Source organism: Macrobrachium nipponense, chromosome 1 (genome assembly GCF_015104395.2).
Source record: "Macrobrachium nipponense isolate FS-2020 chromosome 1, ASM1510439v2, whole genome shotgun sequence".
NCBI classification, from domain to species: domain Eukaryota; kingdom Metazoa; phylum Arthropoda; class Malacostraca; order Decapoda; family Palaemonidae; genus Macrobrachium; species Macrobrachium nipponense.
The window spans coordinates 160,574,244-160,586,553 of record NC_087200.1 but is presented as its reverse complement, the minus strand read 5'-3'; the positions used below and the strand labels follow the sequence as shown (position 1 = coordinate 160,586,553).

Below are 12,310 nucleotides of genomic sequence, written 5' to 3'. Positions count from 1 at the left end.
TGAAGGTTAATGTCAGGAAATTTACCTGCTGTGGAAGTTAACATATATGTATAAAGAGTGATACTGTCTCAAGAGAATATTTGCACTTGCAATAAAGTTACCATTCACCTTTTATTCTGATCTTTCACATGTAATATGAGGAGAACAATATAAAAATACACATAGACATATGTAACTCAGTAGTGCAATTATAGAATTATGCAGCCCAATTACTGTATAGAATTATAGACTAACTGAAAAAATTATTCATCAAAAAAGTTAAACTTGTAATATAATAAAAAAATAAATGAAATTAAACAGAATGAGATACAGAAATAAAACATCAACTGTCATGTACATAAAAGATTTGTTAGTTTAGGTCTCACAAAACAAAGCTGGAATATCTTAGGATCATGGAAAAGAATATATGATCTTACTGACAAAGTTCTTGATACCTGTAAACAATGCTTATTGTTTCACTGATAGCTACTTTTAGATGATTTATCTACAACTATGATCAGCTGTTTCATATTCATGTCAAATATGATTTTGTACTTGCAACATGACAAGAAAAGGCATTAATACTATAAATTTAAAAGCCTGCATGCCTATACCACATATTAGTGGTGAAAACTTGTACAATGACTACAGTTTGAACATATCTGTTACTGAGCATTTATTATCCTATTACATACATGAAACTAAAATGATAAATTATTATATACCCACCTATACGTTATGTTTGCAGGTGGACCAGATGGAACAGCTTCTGGTGTAGTATAATACTTCACAGCCTGCTGACCGTAGCTAATATGGTTACGTGCTGACACTCTTATCTCATATTCTATTCCTCTTTGTAAATCAGTCAGGGTCTTCTGAAGCATTGACTGACCTTCGAGGGTGATTGTGGACAGCTGCCCACCTGTTGATATAAAACTTGACTATTATCACACCTCATGTTAATGTAACATATTTATAACATATAACTACCTATTTTTACTACACTTAATTTAAGAAAATTTTCAGAAACCCCTTCTGTTGATTAGAATATACATACTAATGCAAGACACAAACCTTTAGGACCATATTCTAACCGATATCCCATGAGTTCCCCATAAGCTTCTGTCGGTGGTATCCACTCTACATGAACAGTAAGCTTTCCAGAAAACTTGTCCACTGTGCCACTGCAAAATAAAAAATGAATACATACCATAATACATGCAAAACACTAGGAAGTCTAACATACTGACAGTCATATGCAACAAAATTGAATTCTATGAGCAATGTCTATTTTGGATACATTTTATTCCTATGAAGAGTTTTACTAATTTTTAAATTAAATCTTGCTCTACAATGTCTCAGATGAATTACAGTAATGAATTTTTAACTTTTAACTGCATATCTACTGTAATTTTCAAAAACGTTGAGAAAAATATAAAATAACTACACATCAAATTACTATTTCAGACACTACCCTACTTATGAATATTTAGATACAAACAAATGGGACTGCAAATTAAAGTAGTCCGTAAATTCAAATTTTGTTTTCTGCACCTATTTTGTACATAAAGTATTGTATGTACTATCGGCAAGAAAACTGAAGATACAGTTTTCATTAGCTTTCGTTCATGAAATTTCCCATTGTTATTCACTGAAAAGACATAATCTCACTAAATTTACTTTATAATACGAAAATAAATACAAATTATATCATATACGTAAGTTACAACTGTAAAACAAAAACATTCAGATACTTTAAAACACAATATATGTCTGAAATAACTGGAATTTCTCTGATGGATTCGTTCATAGAGATCTGGAAGATAGAGTGGGTTATAGCTGGTCTTGTTACTCTGTATCATAACGACAATAATTACTCGTTTTTCTTACTGAACAGGATTATGTTGCATCATCATAAGCAGTATTGGTCATTATTTTAGTTTCTATAAATCTATGTTTGTATTCCTAAACATTTAAAGTTACATGGCATCAATGGTGGTCAATGTTGTGACAGCTAAGGTAGGTGTAACAAATAAATCTGCAAGAGTGTTTTCTTTGATGAGAGGAGGTGACCAAGAAATTTGGCAGGAAAGCACAAGTCACTGTATGTAGGCTTACGTAACGGCTTTCACACTTTAATGACTTTGATGCAGACATGGATCGAATGCTAGTAGTTGTTTACAAAGTTACTGCCATTAAAAGGAAATCTTTATCAAGGTTAAAGTATCCTGTCAACTCGAACATTTTCTGAATATGCTCCCATCACAAGCAGTTTGGAGTTACCCTACACAGCTAACACGGCTGCATTACTTTGCCATGAAACTACAATAGATATAGAGTTATTTGTAGTAATAAATATTTTTACTATATGCAGATTTTTTTAGTGAATGATTTGTGGAGTAAAATTGATTTTCAAAAGTAGACTATATGAAGAAGGCAAGAGTGACCATAGCCTATGGTTGAAATTTTCCATTTCTTTTTACAGTCTTTGAATGTTACAACAACTGTCGAATGAAATCAAGATTAAGGTATGAATTTCTTAGCGAATTAACTTGAATATCAAGGTCCCTTCTTATTTTATCTAGTGTAGTGAAGTATGATCTTGGCAACTTTATCACTCTGTTTCCCAGGAATCTGTGCATTGCAGATGCTCTGCCATTTTCAATCACAAGTCCACTGCCAATACTATAATTATCTCTCTCTCTCTCTCTCTCTCTCTCTCTCTCTCTCTCTCTCTCTCTCTCTCTCTCTCTCTCTCTCTCTCTCTCTCTCTCTCTCTCTCTCTCTCTCTCTCTCTCCAAGAACATTTTAAAAAAATATTATCACTCAATCTCTCAAAGTAAATATATGAATTAAGTAGCTATAAAATGCCTATATTTTCACATGAGCAGATTTTCCTCTCTCTCTCTCTCTCTCTCTCTCTCTCTCTCTCTCTCTCTCTCTCTCTCTCTCTCTCTCTCTCTCTCTCTCCACTTTTGAAACATACTTTAAAAATATATTACTGTGTCTCAAAGTAGATAAATGATTCAAGTATCTCTTTAGATAGGCCTATGTTTAGGGCTCTCTCTCTATCATAATACTATTGCAATCATTCCTTTTTTGTTCCTCGCAATTTTTACTGGTTATTTCCCAAATTTTACCATTTTTTCTCATTATCTAAAATCCCGTTTCTAGTCACGCATGAATTTTACGTCATTTTAGTGTCATGACACCCCTTATGAGAAAGGTTTCAAAGTGGGTTTTAAAGAAGGATGATCAATATTCTACTCTGACCTGACGTTACCATAACCAACTTTAATTAATAATATAGCAGTTGCTACTGCATTCAGCTATAAATGATTATAGGACTTTTACAGAATCTTTATGATTTAAAGTTATTGGAAATGTACAAAGCAACAAACACAAGGACTTTGAAGCTCCGCCCCTATTCTAGAGTTGCCAGGTGTGGTATTATCAAGCAATTAGTGTCCGAAGATTTCAGAAAACTGAATCTTCAATTTTCTAGTCAAAAGTACAATGTACTATTGTGTTTTAGGATTAAAAATGTACTACATAGTTACAGTACTGTATTGACTTTATATCACATGCACTTAAATAGGCATGAAGAGTACAGTAAAAACAATTCAACATACAAACAGCCATCAAGAACATAACTCGTTCATATGAAAGGTGGTGTCTGTATCATCTAAGATGAAGATCCTCTCTTAGGCATACTTCATTGAAAAGAATGGTAGTTTGTATACTATTGAGCTTAAACTGCATCTTCTTAACTTGGCATATAATTTCTTAATTTCAGCTGGTAAATCATAAAACAGCCAACCAAAGTTCATTTATTTATCCCAAGATGTATTCAGCAGCCCACACTACCATTTACAAAGGATGACTGGCACTAGGGGACATACATGGTATATTGACTTTATATCACATGCACTTAAATAGGCATGAAGAGTACAGTAAAAACAATTCAACATACAAACTGCCATCAAGAACATAACTCGTTCATATGAAAGGTGGTGTCTGTATGATCTAAGATGAAGATCCTCTCTTAGGCATACTTCATTGAAAAGAATGGTAGTTTGTATACTATTGAGCTATAACTGCATCTTCTTAACTTGGCATATAATTTCTTAATTTCAGCTGGTAAATCATAAAACAGCCAACCAAAGTTCATTTATTTATCCCAAGATGTATTCAGCAGCCCACACTACCATTTACAAAGGATGACTGGCACTAGGGGACATACATGGTATATTTAAACCTAGAAATTGGTTTACAAAGAAGGGGGCAGTTTTTAATTGGATGATCATGTCTGGGTGAGTTCTCCTATTAGCTGTGAGTCTGGTTGAGTGACAAAAGCACTGTTTGGCTGATGCTGTGGGGCTCAGCTTGCTGGACTCACCACTTAAGGAAGAGGATGGTGATTGCTTCATATTAGGGGTCTCACTTCTCCTCTTCATGGGATCGCTGCTGACAGTGGGGCTATTTTTCATGAGGCACTGGGCAGTCCTCCAATTATTACTGCAGGTTGTAAGGTTGACTGTAGCATCTACTTCAGAATAATACTTTTCAAGGCTGTTTCATCCTTCTTAACTCAGTATTTATATGCATATTATTATTATTATTATTATTATTATTATTATTATTATTATTATTATTATTTAATAACAGTCATCCTATTCAACTGGCTGGTTTTTACAGTGTGAGGTTCTGGGTTGCATCCTGCCTCCTTAGGAGTCCATCACTCTTCTTTTCTACACGAGTCCTGGAGCTACTTCAGCATCTAGTTTTTCCAGGTTCCTTTTAAGGGATCTTGGGATTGTGCCTCATGTTCCTATGATTATGGATAAAATTTCCGCTGGCATATCCCATATCCTTCTTATTTTTATTTTCAGGTCTTGATACTTATCAATTTTTTCTTTCTTTCTCATCTACTCTAGTGTTCCATGGTATTGCAACATTAATGCATGATAATTAATTCTTGATTCTGTCAATCAATGCCACAATGGTCTATTGGCAAATTTCACCCTATCTGTTCAATACCATAATCCCAGAGGATCTTTGCCTGATCATTTTCTATCACTCCCTCAGGCTGGTGTTTGTACCACTTATTACTGCAAGCTAGCTGGTGTGTCTTGCACAAGCTCCAGTGGAGGGCTCTTACTACTGAATCATGCCTCTTTTTGTACTGGTTCTGTGCAAGTGCCAGACATTTGCTTGCTGTGTGGCTTATGGTCTTTTTTTTCATATTGAACTCCTGCATATGGGTGAGATATTATTTCCATCTATCGTTCCTTGAACATATTTGGTTCTTAGGGACTGATCTTGTGCCACTCTTAACATTCCTTCTGTTTCCTTCTTGAGTTCTCCCCTCTGTAGCCATTGCTATATTATTATTATTATTATTATTATTATTATTATTATTATTATTATTATTATTATTATTATTATTATTATTATTATTATTTCTTATTTTTTGTCTATCACAGTCCTCCAATTTGATTGGGTGGCATTTATAGTGTGGAGTTCTGGGCTGCATCCTGTTGCCTTAGGAGTCCATCACTTTGCTTAATATGTGCACTGTTTCTAGGAGTACACTCTTCTGCATGAGTCCTGGAGCTACTTCAGCGTCTAGTTTTTCCAGATTCCTTTTCAGGGATCTTGGGATCATGCTTAGTGTTCCTATGATTATGGGTACAATTTCCACAAGCATATCCCATATCCTTCTTATTTCTATTTTCAGATCTGATACTTATCCATTTTTCCCAATCTCTTTCTCTTCAACTCTGGTGTCCCATGGTATTGCGACATCAATGAGTGATACTTTCTTCTTGACTTTGTCAATCAACGTCACGTCTGGTCTGTTTGCACGTATCACCCTATCCATCCTGATACCATAGGTCCCAGAGGATCTTTGCCTGATTGTTTTTTGTCACTTCTTCAGGTTGGTGCTCATACCACTTATTACTGAAAGGTAGCTGGTGTTTCTTGCACAAACTCCAGTGGAGAGCTTTTGCCACTGAATCATGCCTCAATTTGTACCGGTTCTGTGCAAGTGCCAGACATTCGCGTTGCTATGTGTTTATGGTTTCATTTTCGTATTGCACTTCCTGCATATGGGTGAAATGTTATTTCCACCTATTGTTCTTTGAACATATCTGGTTCTTAGGGCCTGATCTTCTGCTGCTGTTATCATTACTTCTGTTGCCTTCTTGAGCTCTCCCCTCTGTAGCCATTGCCATGTTTCGTCACTGGCCAGTTCTTTAGTCTGTCTCATTCCCCTGTCTCTGTATATTTCTGGGTCTTTGTCTACGTTTATCAGTCCTTCCCATGCACTCTTGAGCCACTCGTCTTCACTGGTTTTCAGATATTGCCCCAGTGCTCTGTTTTCGATGTTGACACAGTCCTATATGCTTAGTAGTCCTCTCCCTCCTTCCTTTTGTGTTATGTATAGTCTGTCTGTATTTGTTCTTGGGTGTAGTGCTTTGTGTATTGTCATATGTTTCCTAGTTTTCTGGTCTATGCTGCGAAGTTCTGCGGTCATTCATTCCACTACTCCTGCACTATATCAGATTACTGTTACTGTCCATGTGTTTATGGCTTTTATCATATTTCTGGCATCGAGTTTTGACTTGAATATTGCCTTAAGTCTCTGCATATATTCTTTCCTGATTTTCTCCTTCATCTCTTGGTGTTTTACATCATCTCCTTCCATTATTCCCAGATATTTGTATCCTGTCTCGTCTATTATGTTGTTCCCATCTGGTAGCTTTATCCCTTCAGTCCTTGTTATTTTGCCCTTTTGAATGTTAATCAAGGCACATTGTTCAACTCCAAATGCCATCCTGATATCCCCAGTTACAGTCCTTACAGTCTGGATTAGAGTATTTCATTGATGCTCCTACCATACAGCTTGATGTCGTCCATGAACATCAGATGGTTAATTCTGTTGCCTCCAAGAAAACTAACTTGGGCATGTGCCTCAACGGTGACAGAGAGTGCCCCAACAGATTCAAGAGTACAACTGTTAGGGCTTTCGTAAGGAGAGCTCTTACCCACTGTTCTACCTGGCAGAGCACCCACCAAGAAATAGACCGTGTCTCACAGATGCTCGTTAACAACGGGTATCCCAACAAACTCATCAACAAAGAAGTGAGAGCAGCCCTGGACAGATGGTACAACAGAAGTGAGGCCCCACAGCCCCAGCCCCAGCCCCAGGACAACATCAAGATCTTCTACAAGGGTACGATGCATTCGCAGTACCATGAGGATGAGAAGGCCGTGAAGAAGATCATTATGGAAAACATCTTCTCTACTGAGGAAAACAAATCCATTGATTTCATTATTTATTATAAGAACCACCAAACTAGGAACCGGATAATGAGGAATAACCCAACTCAACCAGTGTGAGACCCTCTGAAGCAGACAAATGTGGTTTACCAATTCATATGCCCTGCCCGCAGATGCCCCGGAGCCTATATTGGTATGACCACAACACGTTTGTCTAAGAGAATCTCCTGCCATGCACAGGAAGGGGCCATTAGGAACCATACTTCGCCTGTACATAATGAAGCCATCTCCCGCGACAGAATTATCCAAAACACAAGGATAATCGGGAGAGCGCCGGACCAGAGACGTCTCCGCCTGTTGGAGGCCCTCCTCATTCAATGGGAGCCTTCTCTGAACACCACCCAAGAAGTGCTTTTCCTCCCCACAATCGTACAAAGAAATATACCAAACTATGGAAATACCAGAACGAGAGAAGACACCAACCAAGTCATACCTGATCATACCAGTTGCCTGGCAGCAGATGAAATTTTGGCCCACCGTGATGTCACAGTGTCCAAAAGCCAATGAAAAACTCAGCTTTCATGATCACAAGTTTTGGTCCCGACCATGCCTGCCGATGTCACAGTGGTCACAAAAGCCAATTGAAAAACTCGGCTTCAGATCACAGTGTCGACACGCCCGCCGATGTCACAGTCCAGCTTTGACGGTCTGCTAGATTGCAACAGCAAGAGCTTCAACGCTGAAAAGTAGCTTGAAGATTCCTTCCAGCCACCAATAGCCGAGAAGCACTGCACCCTCGGCTAATGAAAACTCAGCTTGCAGATACCCCCTGCTGACCTTCCGACTATAAATTACGGTAGCACCAAAAATATCATCAGTCTACTCAAAACCTCAGCCTTGAAAATATCTGGTTGAATCCAGAAGAAACATCGGCATAAAATATTCACTTGGATGTGTATTGTAACTAGAACTGTATTAATCTACAGACATTGTACTTCAGATTTCAATATATATGAACTTCGTAAAATTCGTTTATCTTGACTTTTCATATGTATGGAATAGGCGCTTTACTCGCCAACATAAATAGTACTGAAAAAGCAGTAATAAGTATAGAAAAGAACTTCTATAAAATAAATGCAGCTGAAGCAGCAATTTATTTCAATAGAACATAATTTCTGGGTTCGACCTGTGTCGGCCGGTGAAATGGTATAAATAGACTCTAAATATACCAGAGAAAAAAGCTAAATGGAAATGCTGAAGTTATTCCCCTCAGCTCGAACACCATAGGGCGTCGGTATAAGCACTAGGGCGAGTGGAGGCCACTAACACAGGTCTTCTGCCAATTAGAAGATTCCCTTCAAAGTCCCTCACAAGGCAAGTGCCGTTACAAGGACTACTACATTTACCTTCCGCTCGCTACTACTACCACCCACGCCTAGCGGCTTCATTCATGTAATTAGCGCATTGTTATTCGCACGTGTCTCTCGTTGCTCCCCCTTTGTGTGTTTTTGTCGAAGCCATGTCTGCTGCAGAGCTCCCAGCTTCTTCATCCAAGTTGAGTATTCCATTTTACGTTTTGGTATTTTGTGTGGTCACAATGCATTCCCTTTTTAGCCTTTTTTGGTCCCTTAGTTCTCGTGAACTGGGGTGATGCTATTTTCATCCGCCATCTTGGGTGCATCATCAGATGCGTGCATTCTTTCCCTTTGTTTGATTATGATTACATTTACTTCACGTTTAGTTTTTATCTGTTTTTACCGCTTTTTCATATTTACCCGTGCATTTCCTAGCTCCTGGCGTATCTGGAGTTCTGGTTTTACGTGTTTATCTATATGTCGTAGGCTCTAACTCGCTCCTGACGTCCTCTGGGGTCTCTTGTTAATTGTTTATTTCGCTTTTTCTAGCCTCTGGCTTTGTCCCCAGTCTCTCAGGAGCGTGCTCGTTCACCTTCGTACGTATTCTTTACTTATTTCTTGTTATACGTGAGTAGTGTATTTGGGCTTCCAGTTAGCCTATAGTACAATATCTTTGTAGAGAGGGCGATTCCCCTCTCTCTCTCTCGCGTTTTTATGCATGCATGCTTTAATTGTATTTTCGATATTAGCCAGCTATGCACTTGATTTTATGCACGTTCATGATTTTCATTTCACTGTGAGGTTGGAAGTTTTGCTTTCCTACCCTGGCTCACCCGACCAGACCTAGACTAGGTTTTGGAAGGTAGGTCAGGTAACCCTACCCCTCCACCCTTTAGGCCCTCCATTATCGGCCCCTGCCTGCGCTACGGTGCTTGCTGGGAGGACGATCCAGGATAGAGAGTCCCTCTCTTGTCATGTTTGTTGGGCCTAAACCCTCCCTACCTGACCAGGTCGAAAGTTTTGATTTTGGAGGGTTTTGTTGGTTTCCTTCCATCCACGTCATGACATCCTTGGAGGCCGAGCTAGCCTACCTGACCGGATCCGTACGGATCTCGGAGGGTTAGGCTAGGTCCCTGCTGGGTATATCCTTTTCCCCCTTATTGTTCCTCTTTCGCAATTCTTCCAGTGATTCCTCATCATTTTAATATGTTTGTTTTGTTGTGTATTGCCTTGGCCTTGCCTCCTTTAGGGTGCCAGTTGGCCTACCATCTTCTGCTCCCTTTAGTAGTAAGCTAGTACAGCTCCCGTAAGGTGGTGACCGCTGATTGGTTGCTGTGGCCAGGCGTTCATGACTTGTCCACTCTCCTCAGACCACCCCCCCCACACCCCCGCACCGGTCCTGTCCGGCGCAGCCTAGCTAGCTCGCGGTGCAAGTAATCCTACCGATGAACGGCCGCTAGAGTATCTATCTTTCCGATGGGGGGGGGATTGGTTGGAGGGGAGTGGTTACTAGTAGTTGGTGTAATCTCCTTATTTATGTCTCCGGGCCCGTACGTCCGCTGGTCAGGTGGGGTCTACCATCACACCAGCCAGCAGGCTATACACCGGATTGTACGTCTCACTGCTCCGCCGCTCAGTTGTCTTTTCTCCCTGTTGTCTCTGCCTCCCCACTCACCTGGGGGTTGATTTGGGCTCAGAGTTGCGTTTCTAGTCACCTTAGAATCGCTTCTCTCCCCCGATGCGATCAGGTTCAGGCCTAGGTCTTACCTTTTCCCCTGTTCCGCTCGTATCAGCCCGTCTCCGCCGGTGTTAACTATTATGATAACAGGATTATGAGAATCCGGAGTAGGCCAAGCCTTTAAGGGATTACACCAGGTTTATTAGATGTTATTCATATGTATATTTCATTAGACTCTGTAGGTATATCTTCGGACCAGTAGGGTTCCGACATAGTGTGGTCTACCATCACACTCGCCAGGTAAAAGATACCGGAGTTTATTGTACCATTGTTTCCGTCGCTCAGTTTTCCGTCTTCTTTGCTATCACTGTTCCCCATTTCGGTGGGGACGTAAGGAGTTCAGATATGCAACTACATTAATTCGTTGCTTTTTCTGATCCGGTACGGTCAGACTCAGGCTTAGGTCTTACCTTATCCCCCTGTTCTGCTCGTATCAGGCCCCATACACTGGTTATAGCTTTAACATCCCGAAGACGGACTCAGGAGCAGGCGGAGACACCAGAGTTTTTCTTTTATTCATTCAGTGAGTTGAAATCATTCAGTGAGTTAAAATCATTAACCGATATTTCCTTTAAAGATTCAAATATCTGATTAAAGTGCAAGCTCCTGCCGAAGTTAACTCAAGCGCTTCTACGTATAATACTCATTTGACTTTTCAACTTACAGATGGTCCGCTGCCAGGCAGAGGGTTGCTCAGCCACCCTGATCAAGCCGTACGGGCATGTGGTCTGCAGGTCCCATGCTAACTGCGCCATTCCGCTGGATGATTACCTGGTTTGGCACCCGGACCCCTGCACTGTGTGTTATGAGATGGTCGGCATCATCGCAGACGAGTCTGTAAGTAACGTCCTCACCTCGTCGTTTCCATGAAATTTCTGCTATACGTTAACCTTATGAAATTTCTTTGACACGCAATCCCCTGGACGGGATCCTAATTCGATTATTTTTTACAGGCTAGTTTGGCGCTCCGAGCGGAGACAAAAGCGTCCCTGAAGTCCTGGGTGGGAGGATTCGGCAGGAACGCCAGGGCCGGACAGCCCTACGTGCTGTCTGAGAGTCTGTGCTCCCTTCTTTACCTGGGAGCTACGGCTTCGACAGCTGTTCCTGCTTCAGTGGCGGATCCAATCATCGAGGGCATCTGTCTGGAGACGCTACCCTCCCGGAGGACCAAGAAGGCTTGTGTGACCTTGTGGCAGAGGAGGTTGCGGCCATCAGCCTCCACCACGAACCGATGGCCACCGAGGATCAGGAGGTAGGTAGGGAGGTAAGTGAGGCAGGTAGTCTCCCCTTTAGCCCCACTCCTTCTTCTTCGCCTTCCTTCCAGGGCTTCTCTCCCAAGTCCGCCCCCTCTTGGGATAGATCGGCCTCGGTCGTCCCTAAGGTTAAGGGTTGGAAGACAAGATCTCTTCCAAAGGGATCCAAACCTGCTCCGGCAGGTTCTGCAAGGTCGTCTTCGGCCCCCAAGCCATCGACCTCTGCTTCCAAGCCTTCCTCTTCCAAGGCTTCTCCCCCACCCAAGGGGTCGAGAGCCAAGACCTCCAGAGCCAAGCCAACGGAGTCCGGCTTTGACCAGGAGGCATTCGCAAATCTCCTGATGATGAAGATGAGCGAGGTAGTAGACACCAAACTTGAGTCGGTGTCCACTCGACTCACTTCAGGCCTGGAGACCTCAAACTGACCAGATTGAAGCAGAAGATGGGGCGTTAGTTCAGGGTAGACAAGGTCCCGAAAGAGACCATCATCTACCCTATGGACCAGGCCCAGTCTGCATGGGTCCGCACCCTTACAGAATGGGACCGCGTCAACACAAAGTTGACACCCCATAAAGGTTGCTTCACTATGTTTGTGGCCCCGCGAGGAGTTCCGACTCCTTGCACTTCAAAAGTGGCGGAGTTGACTCTACAAGCTGCGGTAGAGGACAAACCTTTACCTCTATTAAAAGAGACAGAGG

At 41.1% G+C, this 12,310-nt stretch overlaps 1 protein-coding gene across 1 annotated transcript in view; it reads right to left on the bottom strand.

The window, feature by feature from the left end:
* Positions 1–12,310, bottom strand: part of LOC135219790 (tyrosine-protein phosphatase Lar-like) — a 1,028,451-nt gene that overhangs the window by 46,888 nt on the left and 969,253 nt on the right. The window contains 2 exon segments of the mRNA XM_064256864.1: positions 709–901; positions 1,054–1,163. Of these exon segments, the coding sequence (XP_064112934.1) occupies positions 709–901; positions 1,054–1,163 (303 nt within the window).